The sequence below is a fragment of the Oncorhynchus masou genome, chromosome 19 (genome assembly GCF_036934945.1).
Source record: "Oncorhynchus masou masou isolate Uvic2021 chromosome 19, UVic_Omas_1.1, whole genome shotgun sequence".
NCBI classification, from domain to species: Eukaryota; Metazoa; Chordata; class Actinopteri; order Salmoniformes; family Salmonidae; genus Oncorhynchus; species Oncorhynchus masou.
In genome coordinates this window covers 30,461,928-30,474,789 of record NC_088230.1, presented here as the reverse complement: position 1 = coordinate 30,474,789, position 12,862 = coordinate 30,461,928, and the positions used below count along the sequence as shown (strand labels likewise).

The 12,862-nt window shown below is 41.1% G+C and overlaps 1 protein-coding gene across 1 annotated transcript; it reads right to left on the bottom strand.

The window, feature by feature from the left end:
* Nucleotides 1–61: 61 nt before the first annotated feature.
* Nucleotides 62–7,873, bottom strand: rd3 (retinal degeneration 3, GUCY2D regulator). The gene is made up of 3 exons (XM_064925612.1): nt 7,716–7,873; nt 2,305–2,631; nt 62–1,110 (listed from the first exon to the last, which is right to left on the bottom strand). Exons 2-3 carry the CDS (start codon nt 2,595–2,597, stop codon nt 741–743), a joined length of 663 nt encoding a protein of 220 aa, XP_064781684.1. The 5' UTR covers nt 2,598–2,631; nt 7,716–7,873; the 3' UTR covers nt 62–740.
* Nucleotides 7,874–12,862: the final 4,989 nt, after the last annotated feature.

Genomic DNA, 12,862 nt, shown 5'->3' with positions numbered 1-12,862 from the left:
AGATGTGGATTTCTATGCTTTTTGCCGTAAGAAAGTGATTTGAAATATTTGGCATTTGAAATATTTGCACAGCAATTGTATTTTGCTGATAAGTCAATAGCAATAAAGTAAGACCGACAACACAAAGAGATCAAGATGCACTGTATTCCAACTGTAAAGAGTTAGAACGAAGATTGATATAATCTACAATGTCATGGTAACCACTCCAATAGAGTAGTCAGTTTACTGTTGATTCTTCAAGTTATAAAAAGGTCACTAAAAAGCCATGATAAGCAGCACTTCCCTTTACAGTGCCAAAAAATGCTTAAGAAAAAAATAGAACTTGTTGATTGTTTCATGTGTAAGTCTCATTGGTTAACTACAATTTAAATACATGTAGCTCCAGAGTATTATGTTGTTATAAAGGAAAAAAGCACAGTAAAAGGAAGTGCAGGCAACACAATTTTCTTAGAAACTATCTAATTTACAATAAAGGTACAGCAAAGAATGTGTCTGAAAATCTCAAAACATTGTGAAATATCCTTAGCATAGCTCCCCATATCAAATTCATAAGTCAAAAGCTTTCAATAGTGGATGACCCCACACTGCCGAAGGAGAGGATGGGAGAGACATGTCTCCTATTTCTCCCCATTCTTGTTCAAAGCAGACTGGGCAGGTTCCAGGGGTTTATTACAGGCTACCTCTCACTAGCGTTGCTCTATCCTCCACTGAACCACAACACTGTCCTGTGGATTCCCAGCTCAGACAGCCTTGGTAGTGTACAGCCCTTTATGTCTGAAGTTGGGCATGCTCCACACCCTCTGGGACCTGTCAGCCCTTTCCTCCAGCGCCTTCTCCACGTCTTCTGACACCGTCTTCAGCTCGCACACACCCTCCCCTCCCCCTCCAGTCGAGGTCAGGCCCAAGGTGCTGCCAAAGGGGTTGATCTTGACGCGTGACTTGAAGTTCATGAGAGACATGCTCATGGCCCGTTTGTTGTTCCACTGGCGCGAGAGCCGCTGCGCCTCCTGCTCCTCCCTCATGCGGTCCAAGGCCTCGAGGACGACTGTGCGGAAAAGGGCAGGTACCTCCTGCACCTCCGGCTCGTTCTCAGTCACCAACTGGCGGAACCTGGATGTCAGAGAGAGAAGTCAAATCGGTCTCAGCTAGACCCATGTGTGACTGGTCGGGTGGCTGTGTTAGGTTAGGCCCCTGAGCTACAGCCTAGGAATTAACTCAGAGAGCCAACACAGGTCTTCATATTACTGGCCAGGGTTCAAACCTAGGTATCTTGTGCACCACAAGACTGTTAGCCCACCAAGGTCAAGCCTAGGCATTCATACAAGAAGCCAACGCAGGTCTTCAGGACTCATCACGTGAGTGTGGTTCCAAACCTCCCCCAATACATATGCATCAGGATAAATGGATGACTTATCTATAGATTTAAAAATAGTACAAAACCAAGAAACCTTAAGCCATCTGCTGTAATCAATAGCTTTGTTTCACTTTGCCTAGTTATAGTCACAGGAGAGAAACTATGTGGGCGTCTCGTGGAGGGTTCAGAGAGTACGTGCGTGGGAAGGAGATGAGCTCGTACTATTCCACTCAGCAGCGTTTACCATTGCCACTGTACCACCACAACGTGCTATCACTAATGCACTTGAAAAACCTTTGATCCAAACAAGCCTATTATATCAGAAGAGCTTCTCTCTGCTTTTCCACCATGCTTTTGTGACAGCATCAGTGCTCTCGCGTCCCTTGCTCATCGGCTGGCCGCTAGCAGATGGGATATTTAATGGTGGCCCCTATGTTTTCCCATAGAGATTGGATACTTAAAGATACTTACTCCTCTCAAGATTAGGCTGATAAGTTCTTAGGCCTTCAAATAGGTCAGCCCCCACCTGTACCCTTGCTCCTGTTGATTTGGCCGATTGGCCTCCAGCTCTTTTTATATTCTCTCTGTCTCTCTGTCTGTCCCTCTCTCCCTCTCACTGCCTCACATTACTGTGTGTGAATTTTCTTTCCACAGAAGGAAAATCACACAACCGTGGTCAGAGTAAGAGGGTAATCAATTATGAGGACAGCATTGAATCAATGAGGGTAGAAGGTCAGGGGTGGTATAGAGAACTTAACCAAAAGGCCAGTGTAGATTAGGGGGATAACACTCTCCGCTGGGTCTGAAGGAGCAGATGTTTCTGGTTTTCAGAATATAGTATTATTCCCTGAAACAACGGATGTGGGGACTCTGCTCTGTTGTCTTTTTAAGCCAGATACGTTAGGTTAGGGGGTTAGGTACAGAAACAACTGTGGTCAAAGGTTACTCACCTCAGTATGACAGCTCCACAGTAGGATGGATGCACCTTGGAGCACAGGTCCTCCAGGCCCAGCTTCTCACCAGGTGACACGCCGTAGGTGTTGCGTGGCGTGTTGACCAGCCAGCTGTAGTCCACGCCAGTCTGGAGGCGCCGGTACTCGCTGTCCCTTTCACGCTGCATCCTCTCGGCTTCCTTCAGCTGCCAGTTGAGCTCCAGCATCAGGGTGTCCATGACCACGTCAGACGGGTCCCGCCGAGGACTCCGGTAATCCGGCTCGCTGCTCCAACTGAACCACGAGGCCATCGCCACCGACGCCTTGTTCCCTTCGTGCCCCGTGCTGCATGGGAGGAAGCAGACGGCAGTGTGAGGAGAGGCCATGGTGTAAATCTGTAGTACAGTGCCTCTCTAGTAAAGTGCATGCAATAAAATAAAAGTCTACTGTGTTTGCTAGGTTGTGGTATGGACTGTTTGTCTTATAGGGTTGGTTTTCCACAATGAGGTTTTCTCAATATTTCTTTAATGAAAAAGGTCATTATAAATGGAAGGAGAGGGAATCCTACAAAGTATCCTATTGATATTCTCCATATTGTATAAGAGAGGATCATTTGTAATCTTACGATTTCGTTGGATGGATTGTGTGGATGTATAGAAAGTCTGTTTAGCCTGGGTTGCCATCACATCAATGTAATCCATGGGAGGTACAGGTAACATGCGTCCCTCGCTAGCTAATATCTGTTTGTTGCCAACAGCTTGGAGGCTTTCTACACCTGTCTCCCCTGGACAGGCTATTATCACAGATCAAAAACATTCCCAAAGGAGAACAGCACAAAGAGAGAGGTGTTTCACAGGCACAATCCTTTTACTCAGGTGTCTGTCTGTACAAGCTAAAGCCTTTCATATCCAGTCCCTTCCTTCACATCCACTCTCATTGCATCTTTGTCCTAAATGGCACCCTATTCCCTACATAGTGCACTACCCTATAGGCTCTGGTCAACAGTAGTGCTATATAGGGAATAGGGTACCATTTGGGATGCAGTTTTCTCTGCTTCATGACTCCCACTTCCTGTCAACCTCTTTCATAGGTGTCCATTTAAACTGAAGGGGGCTGTTCTATGCATTTATACAACTGAAAAAATACACAAGATATTGTTTGTTATACGCATAAATAATCAGAATAAACTAATTTGACCATCAGTGCCTCTGTGTTGGTATTATTTTTTTATTGTTTTTATTATCGAAAGTGGGATTTTGATTAAAAATGTATATATATTTTGTATGTTTGTGTTGGTTTTTATTGTAAATTATGTAGATGAACAATGTATGTGTTTATAAATGGGCTTATTGGACAGATAGAGAGACAGCATGAGATTAGTCCCATCCCTGCTCTCTATATGATGAGATCAGTGCAGCTTTTTGGTAGGTAGCTTTTCGACTTAAATGGTACATATTGATTTATTTGGATCCCCAGCAGCAGCTATTCTTCCTGGGGTCCACAAAAAAAACACCTAACATGACAAGTAACAAAACACCGACACACTGATAGACAAGGACAGTCACACAAATTCAAATACAACGATATACAAACAATACAACAAATAAAACATTATGGTAAAAACAAGATTATGTCTGTCTATGTGTGCGTGTTTTTGTGTGTCGCCTTACAGTCCCCGACGTTCCATTAAATGCTGTTGAATCTTTTTTTAAAGATAATTTTGCTTGAGTAATTGGTGATGAAAGGGAGTTCCATGTGATCATGGCCCTGTATAGTACCACGTTGTCACAAGTCAGTTTCTCTGCACCCCCAGTGTTATGCTTGGCTTTGCTTTGGCTAATGGATACATGTTTATTGGTAGACCTATTTGGTTGTATTCTTTTCATGTTCATTTTCTCACATTTCACAATCTATACAATGTGTCGCAATGTTGCCATTTTTAGACTGTTGGCTTCTGGCAATAATATAATGACTTGTTCAATAGGCTAATTAAAGTTGGAAATTCAAACATTGCAGATTGTACCTGACCCTGCATGACATGAGCCGTCCTCGCGCTCTCTCTCAGCTTGGGTGGAAAGTTGTTTGTAAAACCAGTCTATTAATGCCACATAATCAGTGGCGACCCATCATTCAGTGCAGAGCCCCACCTGTTTTAAACCCCACATTATTTTGGGGGAGTTGCCTGTTTTGCATGTTAAATTGAGATATCAATTTGCAAACAATGTAAACAAAAACATTATTACAATAATTGAGTTAATAAAGCAGCATACTAACATAATCTCTTTTTTTGCTTTCTTGAGTGAGGCAGCTCTAAAAGGCAGGTGTTTCAGCCTCGCTCAGTGCTTTCTGTGGTGTGGGGCAGCCAGCGTACTGAGCGTAGTGGTTGGTAATGATTCCTGCCGCGCTCAAAACAACTGTTAACTCAGAACTGGGAAATCTGACTTCAGTGAGTTCAAGACAACTGGGAACTCGGTGAAAAAAACGAGACCCGACTGGGAAAATACGTTTTCAACGGTCATCATACTCGGAAATGTAAGTCGGGAACTAAAAGAGCGTTCTAGATCACTGACGTCATCATGATTCGACCTTGTTTTTTTCCCAGTTCCCAGTTGTCTTGAAAGCACCATAAATCGAGAGAATAAATTACTTTGATAACAAAGTTTGATGACAAAATTTGCACATGAAGGACCGCCACGCCATCTTCCTGTTCAAGAGAGCACAGCACAACATAAATGCATAAATGATGTCAAATGCCAGGGAGATATGCATACTGTAGCTAAGAAAGTAATACTAAGTGTATGTTGTTTAGTAGGCTGTTTGTAGCCCATGTGCCTCACCCTAATAATTTGGTCTATTTACCCCTCTTAATTTCGCCTACTGTTCTGACTTGGTGGTGCACATGTAACCAATAACCTGTTTTAGAGAAACGTAATCATCGAATATTGTAAGAGCTTTCATTGTCTGCTTATATGCCCCCTTTAATTATCCTATGGTTCTAACTTGGTGTACACAAAGAACACTAAGAATGGCCAATGTTCTGAATTATGTCCTGTACATTTCAAAAGCACTGAACAAATAGTTATATTGATTACATGATTTACATCCGTCCTAGCTCACTCATTAATGTCTTAATCGAAATTACAGATAGCCTCTTATCCGCTTGTTATCACCTTATGCCATAGTTTGTACATCTCAATTGTCAGTAGAAACCACATTTGTTTAAACAAGTCAACCATATCAGCTGTTTTTTTTTAATGGCAGTAAATGAAACTGTTTCGCTGCCAGATAAGGCTGTTAGCCAGGTGTAGTGGTGGTAAGGTGTTCGGCCTGCTGTTGGGACTCTACTATTAGGACAATTTGCTTTATGTAGGCCCTAACAGGCTGTGGGCAAAGTTTGTCACCGTTATAGTACAATTCATGTATTGTTTAGTGTTGTGTTGTGGCTTTGCTGGCATGCATCCCCCACCCAACAAAATGGTTTGCCGACCAAGATTTACATGCTAAAATTGCCACTGCAAATATTAGTCAGTCCACCCTCAAAACACTAGTTCACGAGGGATTGTTTCATTATGCAGTGTACTATATAGCTATATACCTTACTTAGTTACTATTTAGCTACTATTTATAAACTTTTAATACAAATTACATATCAAATAGCATAACAATTAGGAAAAAACAGTAGTAGGCTTGAGGATACATTCAGCCACTACTCAGCGGGTTTTGTCTTGTTATATTCAAGATAAATTAAATCAAATTAAATCCAACCAACAAATTTTGGTCTGTTCAGCATCCAGACAATCTTTCCCCAGAGCATCCTACACAGTTAATCTCTTTCTGTAACGTGTTGAGGCTGGCAATTAATGAGAATGAGAGGCTCAATTAGGCTTAAGATGTTGCAAAACTGCTGTATTTGAAGCACCACTCACTTCTGTTTCCCTGATGTTGCTACGGCAATCAAGCTGTTTTTTATCCCTGTAACTGTCGTTTCTGCAGAGAGATCGTTTTCTAAACGGAACCTCATAAAGAACTACCTAAGAAGCATTCATCTTTCTGTCTGATATGGCTTTTGAACACCTGAGTAAGCTCCACTCATTGGACTGGCGCCGTCGTAGCCTTAACCACAGCATACAGTACTGTCAAAAGTATTTATTAAATAAATAAAAAAGAAAATAGACATTGATGACCGGCGCATATGGGCCACAAGAGCTTGAACATGATACGTGACCATCCAATGTTATATCCAGGAATTTTGCTCCCTTAACTTGCTCAATGGTCACACCCTTTATACACATTTCCAGCTAAGGTTTAGGTTTTAGAAAATATTTTGAACCAAATACAATGCTTTAAGTTTTCGATGTATTTAAGACCAGTTTATTATTAATCACCTATTATGATACTGACTGCAACTCCTTATTTAGAATTTCAGTGAGCTCAAATGTATATGATTATAATGATAATAATGTTATAATGAGTATTCATAAACACTTAATGGAGTATTTCCATCCTACCATCAGTGCTAATCCCAACCACTTTCCATATTGATCGAGTGTAATTGTAAGGTTAACTCATAAATATGCAAGTATTTCCTAAGCCTTGTTTATACCTGATTTTAACATGCATCCTTCATCCTGGTCTTGACCTGATCTTGTCTGTTTACACTTTTAAGATCTGATCACAATCAGATCACAATGTTTCTTTTGATAATCTACATTTGTCTAAAAATGCTGGCACAATCAGAATGTGGACAAGATCAAGACAATGGCTGCATCTCAGAACCAGGTATAAACAGGGCTCCTGCATTGACTCCTGTTTCCTGGAATGTGTCCCACTCGCTTCTGTCCTCCTGCCCAGAATAGCCCTGCTTATACTTGGTGCTAACATGTGACCTTTGTCCTGAATTTGCCCCTTTTCACATATTTGAAACTTAGACTTCATCAAAATCAGTTCACAATTAATATTTTAATTGTCTATACCTGTCTGAAAATGTGGGCACAATCAGAATGTGGATATGATCCAGACACAAGCTGCATGTTAGCACCAGGTATAAACGGCACTAATGTTGTACTAATTTGCTCAAACACGCTACTGAACACATTGGATAACATGGAATAGAAGGGTGATTTTTCATGGAACTTTCCAGAAGTAGATAGGCTTCCCTGTTATTTAATTTGTATGTAATTGTAGGTAGGTGAGATTAGATTTAAGGTTAAAGACGTTCTCATCTAGTGTATAGTACGTCTTTCTTAGACAATAAATATATATATATGCATGTTACTGATTTGGATAAATTATATATTTTAAAACTATATTGTCCACTTTTAACACCCTGACTATCAGAAACCTCACTTGGCACATATTGTAGTCCATACTAATACTGCACATCTCCCCTTAAACTAAAACAAAACATTGTATGAATAAACTCTGTTTACCTGAACTCTCGTCAGTCTTGGAAGCTATAGCAGGAGTGAATTCACAAGGGAGTGAATATATGATGTATATTATGACCAAAAGATAGATGAAGAGAGAGATGTTGTTGGAAAATGTGTTGCTGTCGGTCGCACGGACTCCGATAGTTCTCGTCTTGCTTGTGAAGTCTTTGAGCACACACAGTCTCACTTAGTCTTATACAGTAAACCCCACCCCTTTCACACACAGTCCCCTCCTACCTGGAGCCACAGCCTGTGGTTGATTCCATACACACACACACACACACACACACACACACACACCCACACGCACACGCACACACACACACACACACACACACACACACACACACACACACACACACACACACACACACACACACACACACACACACACACACACACACACACACAGTCCCCTCCTCCCCGGAGGCATGGCCTGTCATTGCTTGTTTCCAGAGATTGGGGGCAGTGTCTCAGAGGGCAACGGCAGATCACAGCCCCAGATGAAGTACCTTGTGAAGCCTCTTACGGACTCCCTGTTGCCATAGCGATGCTCCTAAGCCTATTTGGCCACAATAAGCTTTATCAGCTGAGAGGGAGGCAGAGAGATGGGGATGGAGATGGGAAGGGAGGGAGATAAAAGGAGGGGGTAGGAGAGAGAGTAAGATGATGAGAGAGATGGTGTATGTGGGCTAAACATGACAAGACAGCTTACTGATGGGTCGACGTGGTCGCCTTTTAATAGCTTTTTAAAGGTCAGTCCAATATCAATTATTTTGTCCCATACCTAATGAGCTCAGTCGGCACAGTTTGTTCCTGCATGATCATTAAAGCAACGGTTTGTTCATATGCTGTATGTGTTGAGTATGTTACAAATACAGAAGGAAATGAGCTTCAGTATTATATGTATGTGCATTCGTGTGCATGTGTGAGAGCGTTTACATTGAAGTCTGTGTGTGGGTGTTTTTTTATGTTTGCTTGTTCGCTTGCTTGCACTGTTGGGTTAGTGTGTAGGAGTGTGGTTGTCCATGGAATAAAGACTTGTGAGAATAAACACCTGCAAGCTCTTCTCCAGCGCATTCTAAAAGAGAGATTCTTCCTGTCTCTCTCCCTGTAGGCCCTGGTCAAAAGCAGTTCACTACATAGGGAACAGGGTGCCACTTGGGATGCAGACAGCATCTCTCCATCTTTCCCCTTCCCGTGAGTGACGATTCCCAAATCTAGGTTGTGTTGACATGTCCGTAAGGCCGTCTCTCTGCCTTGGCGAGAACTGCCGAGACTCAGCCTGGAGCTGACAGATTGGCAGGTAAGATCATGAAGATCAGGTAGCCATGTGACCAAGTGACACTCTCAGGTCCATGGTGGTGACGGAGTCGTCCCACAGTTTCTAGGTTTTGGGTGCTATATGTAGGAGGATGACGGAGGGATGATGTGGTGTTTACTCCAGAGATAGCCTGTTATAGATTAAAGACAATCTTTACTCTGGGGTTTAGCCTGATCCCCAAGTACACGTCACTAGCTTCCTTAAATAGAAAGGATGTGTCTGGAAAAAAACAGTCATTTAAAATACAGTACACACAAATTTGTATTAGACTTCTTTGAAATCAATTTAGAGTTTATTCATCTGAACAGTGAAGAGTCATTTCATAACAGTGATGATGATCAGTACTTCATTGAAACGTTCACTGATCAAAATGACAACATTGTCTGCAGACAAATCAGCTTCTGTGAGTTAAACCAGTCCCTATATCAATCAAGGGTGGTTAACTTAAAATATTCATATCGCTCTTTGATGCAGAGCAAGAGAACAGTGTATCTTATTAGTTTATCTCATAGGGGCAGGGTGGGAAATGAAATGCAGGTATATTTAGGCATTGGTGGGTAAAAATGTATTTTTACCAGCCACATTTGTGGGTGGTCACAGAGCATTTGGGAACAGTTTTTTTTTTTAAAAACCAAAACCCAAATGTAGGCCTAAAATGTTTTAAAGAATTTATGATTTGTATTTCTTGCAACTTTCTGAAGAAGTTACGCCATGGGAATAATGGGTTAGCTGAGAACATTACGAAAACAATGCGCAGCTTCAGTGGGGAAGAAGTCCATCTGTTGTATTTCTGGATGGCCAGATAGCTACCAACAATGACAAGAAACTGCAACGTTGGCAAATCATAAGTGACTGGTTTCAGCTAGTTTCGTCTTGTTCTTGATACCATCTCTTGTTTTGAGGTGTTTTGACTGATTTCATGTCAATGCTAATATGGCAAAAAAAAATCACTAGCTAGATAACCAACAAAATTAATGATGTCTTTGAGAGACAACAAGTGCTCATTGTGCACATTTATTTATGTTTTCAAAAAAACATTGGATACGAAATATTGATTTACATATTGTCAACAATCTAAGCCAACCCGCTCTGTTTTGCCCCATAGCTGCGCATGTGTCAGCTCCGTTGCTAATAACCAACCCATAACAGTCTTATGTCGTCCTGAGCAAGAAGTATACGCTATTCACAGCTCCACCACTAGAGAGAGCTCTTTCATAACTTTCTGTAAATTCATATTCAACACGAGTGCTCTGTCGTCACCTATCATCCACAAAACAAGCAAGTTTGAATCAACGTGCAGTAGAAGTTAACGCCTAAGCATTTGTAGTTGTTTTTTTCTAGTAAGGGCACACAATAAAATAAGTAGCAAAAAAATACGTGTTACCCTTTTTTAAAAGTTTGCCTTTTAAAATGTTGTCTTAATGAATCAAAATTGATTTTACATTCCCATGTGAGGAAATTCATGCTGTCCCTAAAATGTTGAGTCAGAAGGTACGTTATCAGGAAGTAACCCAGTGAGCAAAATTGGTTGAAAGACATCTTTTCCACGTATTTTCAGCGTCTTTTGAAACTAAAACTGTGCTCATAGGGAAGGAGGGAATGATCAGCTCATTCCCAAGACTGCAATCTGCAGACCAAAGCTAGTAAGCAAATACATTTTCCTTGAACGTGGTATTATCATTGCCCCCACGCTGTATTCAACAGGCACACAAAAGCAACCATCTGAGTTATGAATCTTATGAAAACTGAACTGCTCATTGTTTACAGTTAACTGCCATTGAATGTACAGTACCAGTCAAAAGTTTGATCACACCTACTCATTCAAAGATTTTTCCTTATTTGTACTACTTTCTAAATTGTAGAATAATAGTGAAGACAACAAACCTATGAAATAACACATATGGAATCATGTAGTAACCAAAAAAGTGTTAATCAAATCAAAATGTATTTTATATTTGAGATTCTTCAAAGTAGCCACCAATTGCCTTGATGACAGCTTTGCACACTCTTGGCATTCTCTCAACCAGCATCATGAGGTAGTCAGCTGGAATGCACGACTGCGTGGCCAAACATGACTCCAACACCATCATTAAGTTTGCTGACGACACAACAGTGGTAGGCCTGATCACCGACAACGATGAGACAGCCTATAGGGATGAGGTCAGAGACCTGGCAGTGTTGTGCCAGGACAACAACCTCTCCTACAATGTGAGCAAGACAAAGGAGCTGATTGTGGACTACAGGAAAAGGCGGGCTGAACAGGCCCTCATTAACATCGATAAGGCTGTAGTGGAGCGCTCAAGAGTTTCAAGTTCCTTGGTGTACACATCACCAACAAACTATCATGGTCCAAACACACCAAGACAGACGTGAAGAGGGCACGACAACACCTTTTCCCCCTCAGGAGACTGAAAAGATTTGGCATGGTTCCCCAGATCCTCAAAAAGCTTTACAGCTGCACCATCGAGAGCATCCTGACTGGTTGCATCACCGCCTGGTATGGCAACTGCTTGGTATCTGACCGTAAGGCGCTACAGAGGGTAATGCGTAAGGCCCAGTACATCACTTGGGCCAAGCTTCCTGCCATCCAAGATATAGGTCTTACGTGATGTACTGGGCGGTGTCAGAGGAAAGCTCCAAAAATTGTCAGAGACTCCAGTCACCCAAGTCATAGACTTTTTTCTCTGCTACAGCACGGCAAGAGGTACCAGAGCGCCAAGTCTAGGACCAAAAGGCTCCTTAACAGCTTCTACCCTCAAGCCATAAGACTGCTGAACAATTCATCAAATGGCCACTGGACTATTTATATTGACCCCCCCATTTGTTTTGTACACTGCTGCTACTCGCTGTTTATCTATATCTATCTATCTATCTATCTATCTATCTATCTATCTATCTATCTATCTATCTATCTATCTATCTATCTATCTATCTATCTATCTATCTATCTATCTATCTATCTATCTATCTATCTATCTATCCATCCATCCATCCATCCATCCATCCATCCATCCATCCATCCATCCATCTATCTATCTATCTATCTATCTATCTATCTATCTATCTATCTATCACTTCACCCCTACCTACATGTACAAATTACCTCGACTAACATGTATCCCTAAACATTGACCCGGTACCGGTACCCCCTGTATATAACCTCTTTATAGTTATTTTATTGTGTTACTTTTTATATCTTTTTTTAAGAGATAAGAGACAAGTCAGACACACCACTGTGAGCCACACAGGAATGGAAGATGACTGCTGAGCCCTTAGAAAACACTGGACTATTGTTTTCTCCTGCAAGTTGTAGAACTGTATATGCATGGGCTTGGTCTCATGAGTAGAAGGTGTTGACGTATGATGAATGGAATGAATGATTGATGAATAAATGTAGTACTCCAGAGTGGTAGAGGTGGCTTTTTTATTTTGCAGAGGTGGCTCTTCTCTAGAACTTAGAGGACCACAAAGGAAAATTATTTTATTTTTTTACTTTTTTGTGTTATCCTCTATTATTTTAAATGCCTTGTATCCAATCAAATAAAAAAACATATTTTGCTGTTATCTTTTATCATAACTGGGTTCAGATTTAATATCACTATACCTAGAACACCTACTGACAAAAATAATTACAAGCACAATGTAAATAACTGAAGTTTAATTTCAAAATGCTATATATCTACAGCACCTTCAGAAAGTATTCACACACAGACATATTTACACTTTGATAAAAAATGAAAAGCTGAAATGTCTTGAATCAACAAGTATTGAACTCCTTTGTTATGGCAAGCCTAAATAAGTTCAGGAGTAAAAATGTCCTTAA

Excerpts from the sequence above, each read along its gene's own strand:
- rd3 (XM_064925612.1), bottom strand. The coding sequence starts at position 2,597 with ATGGCCTCGTGGTTCAGTTGGAGCAGCGAGCCGGATTACCGGAGTCCT. Across the intron at positions 1,111-2,304 it reads TGTGGAGCTGTCATACTGAG|GTTCCGCCAGTTGGTGACTG; the intron begins GTGAGTAACCTT and ends TCTGACATCCAG.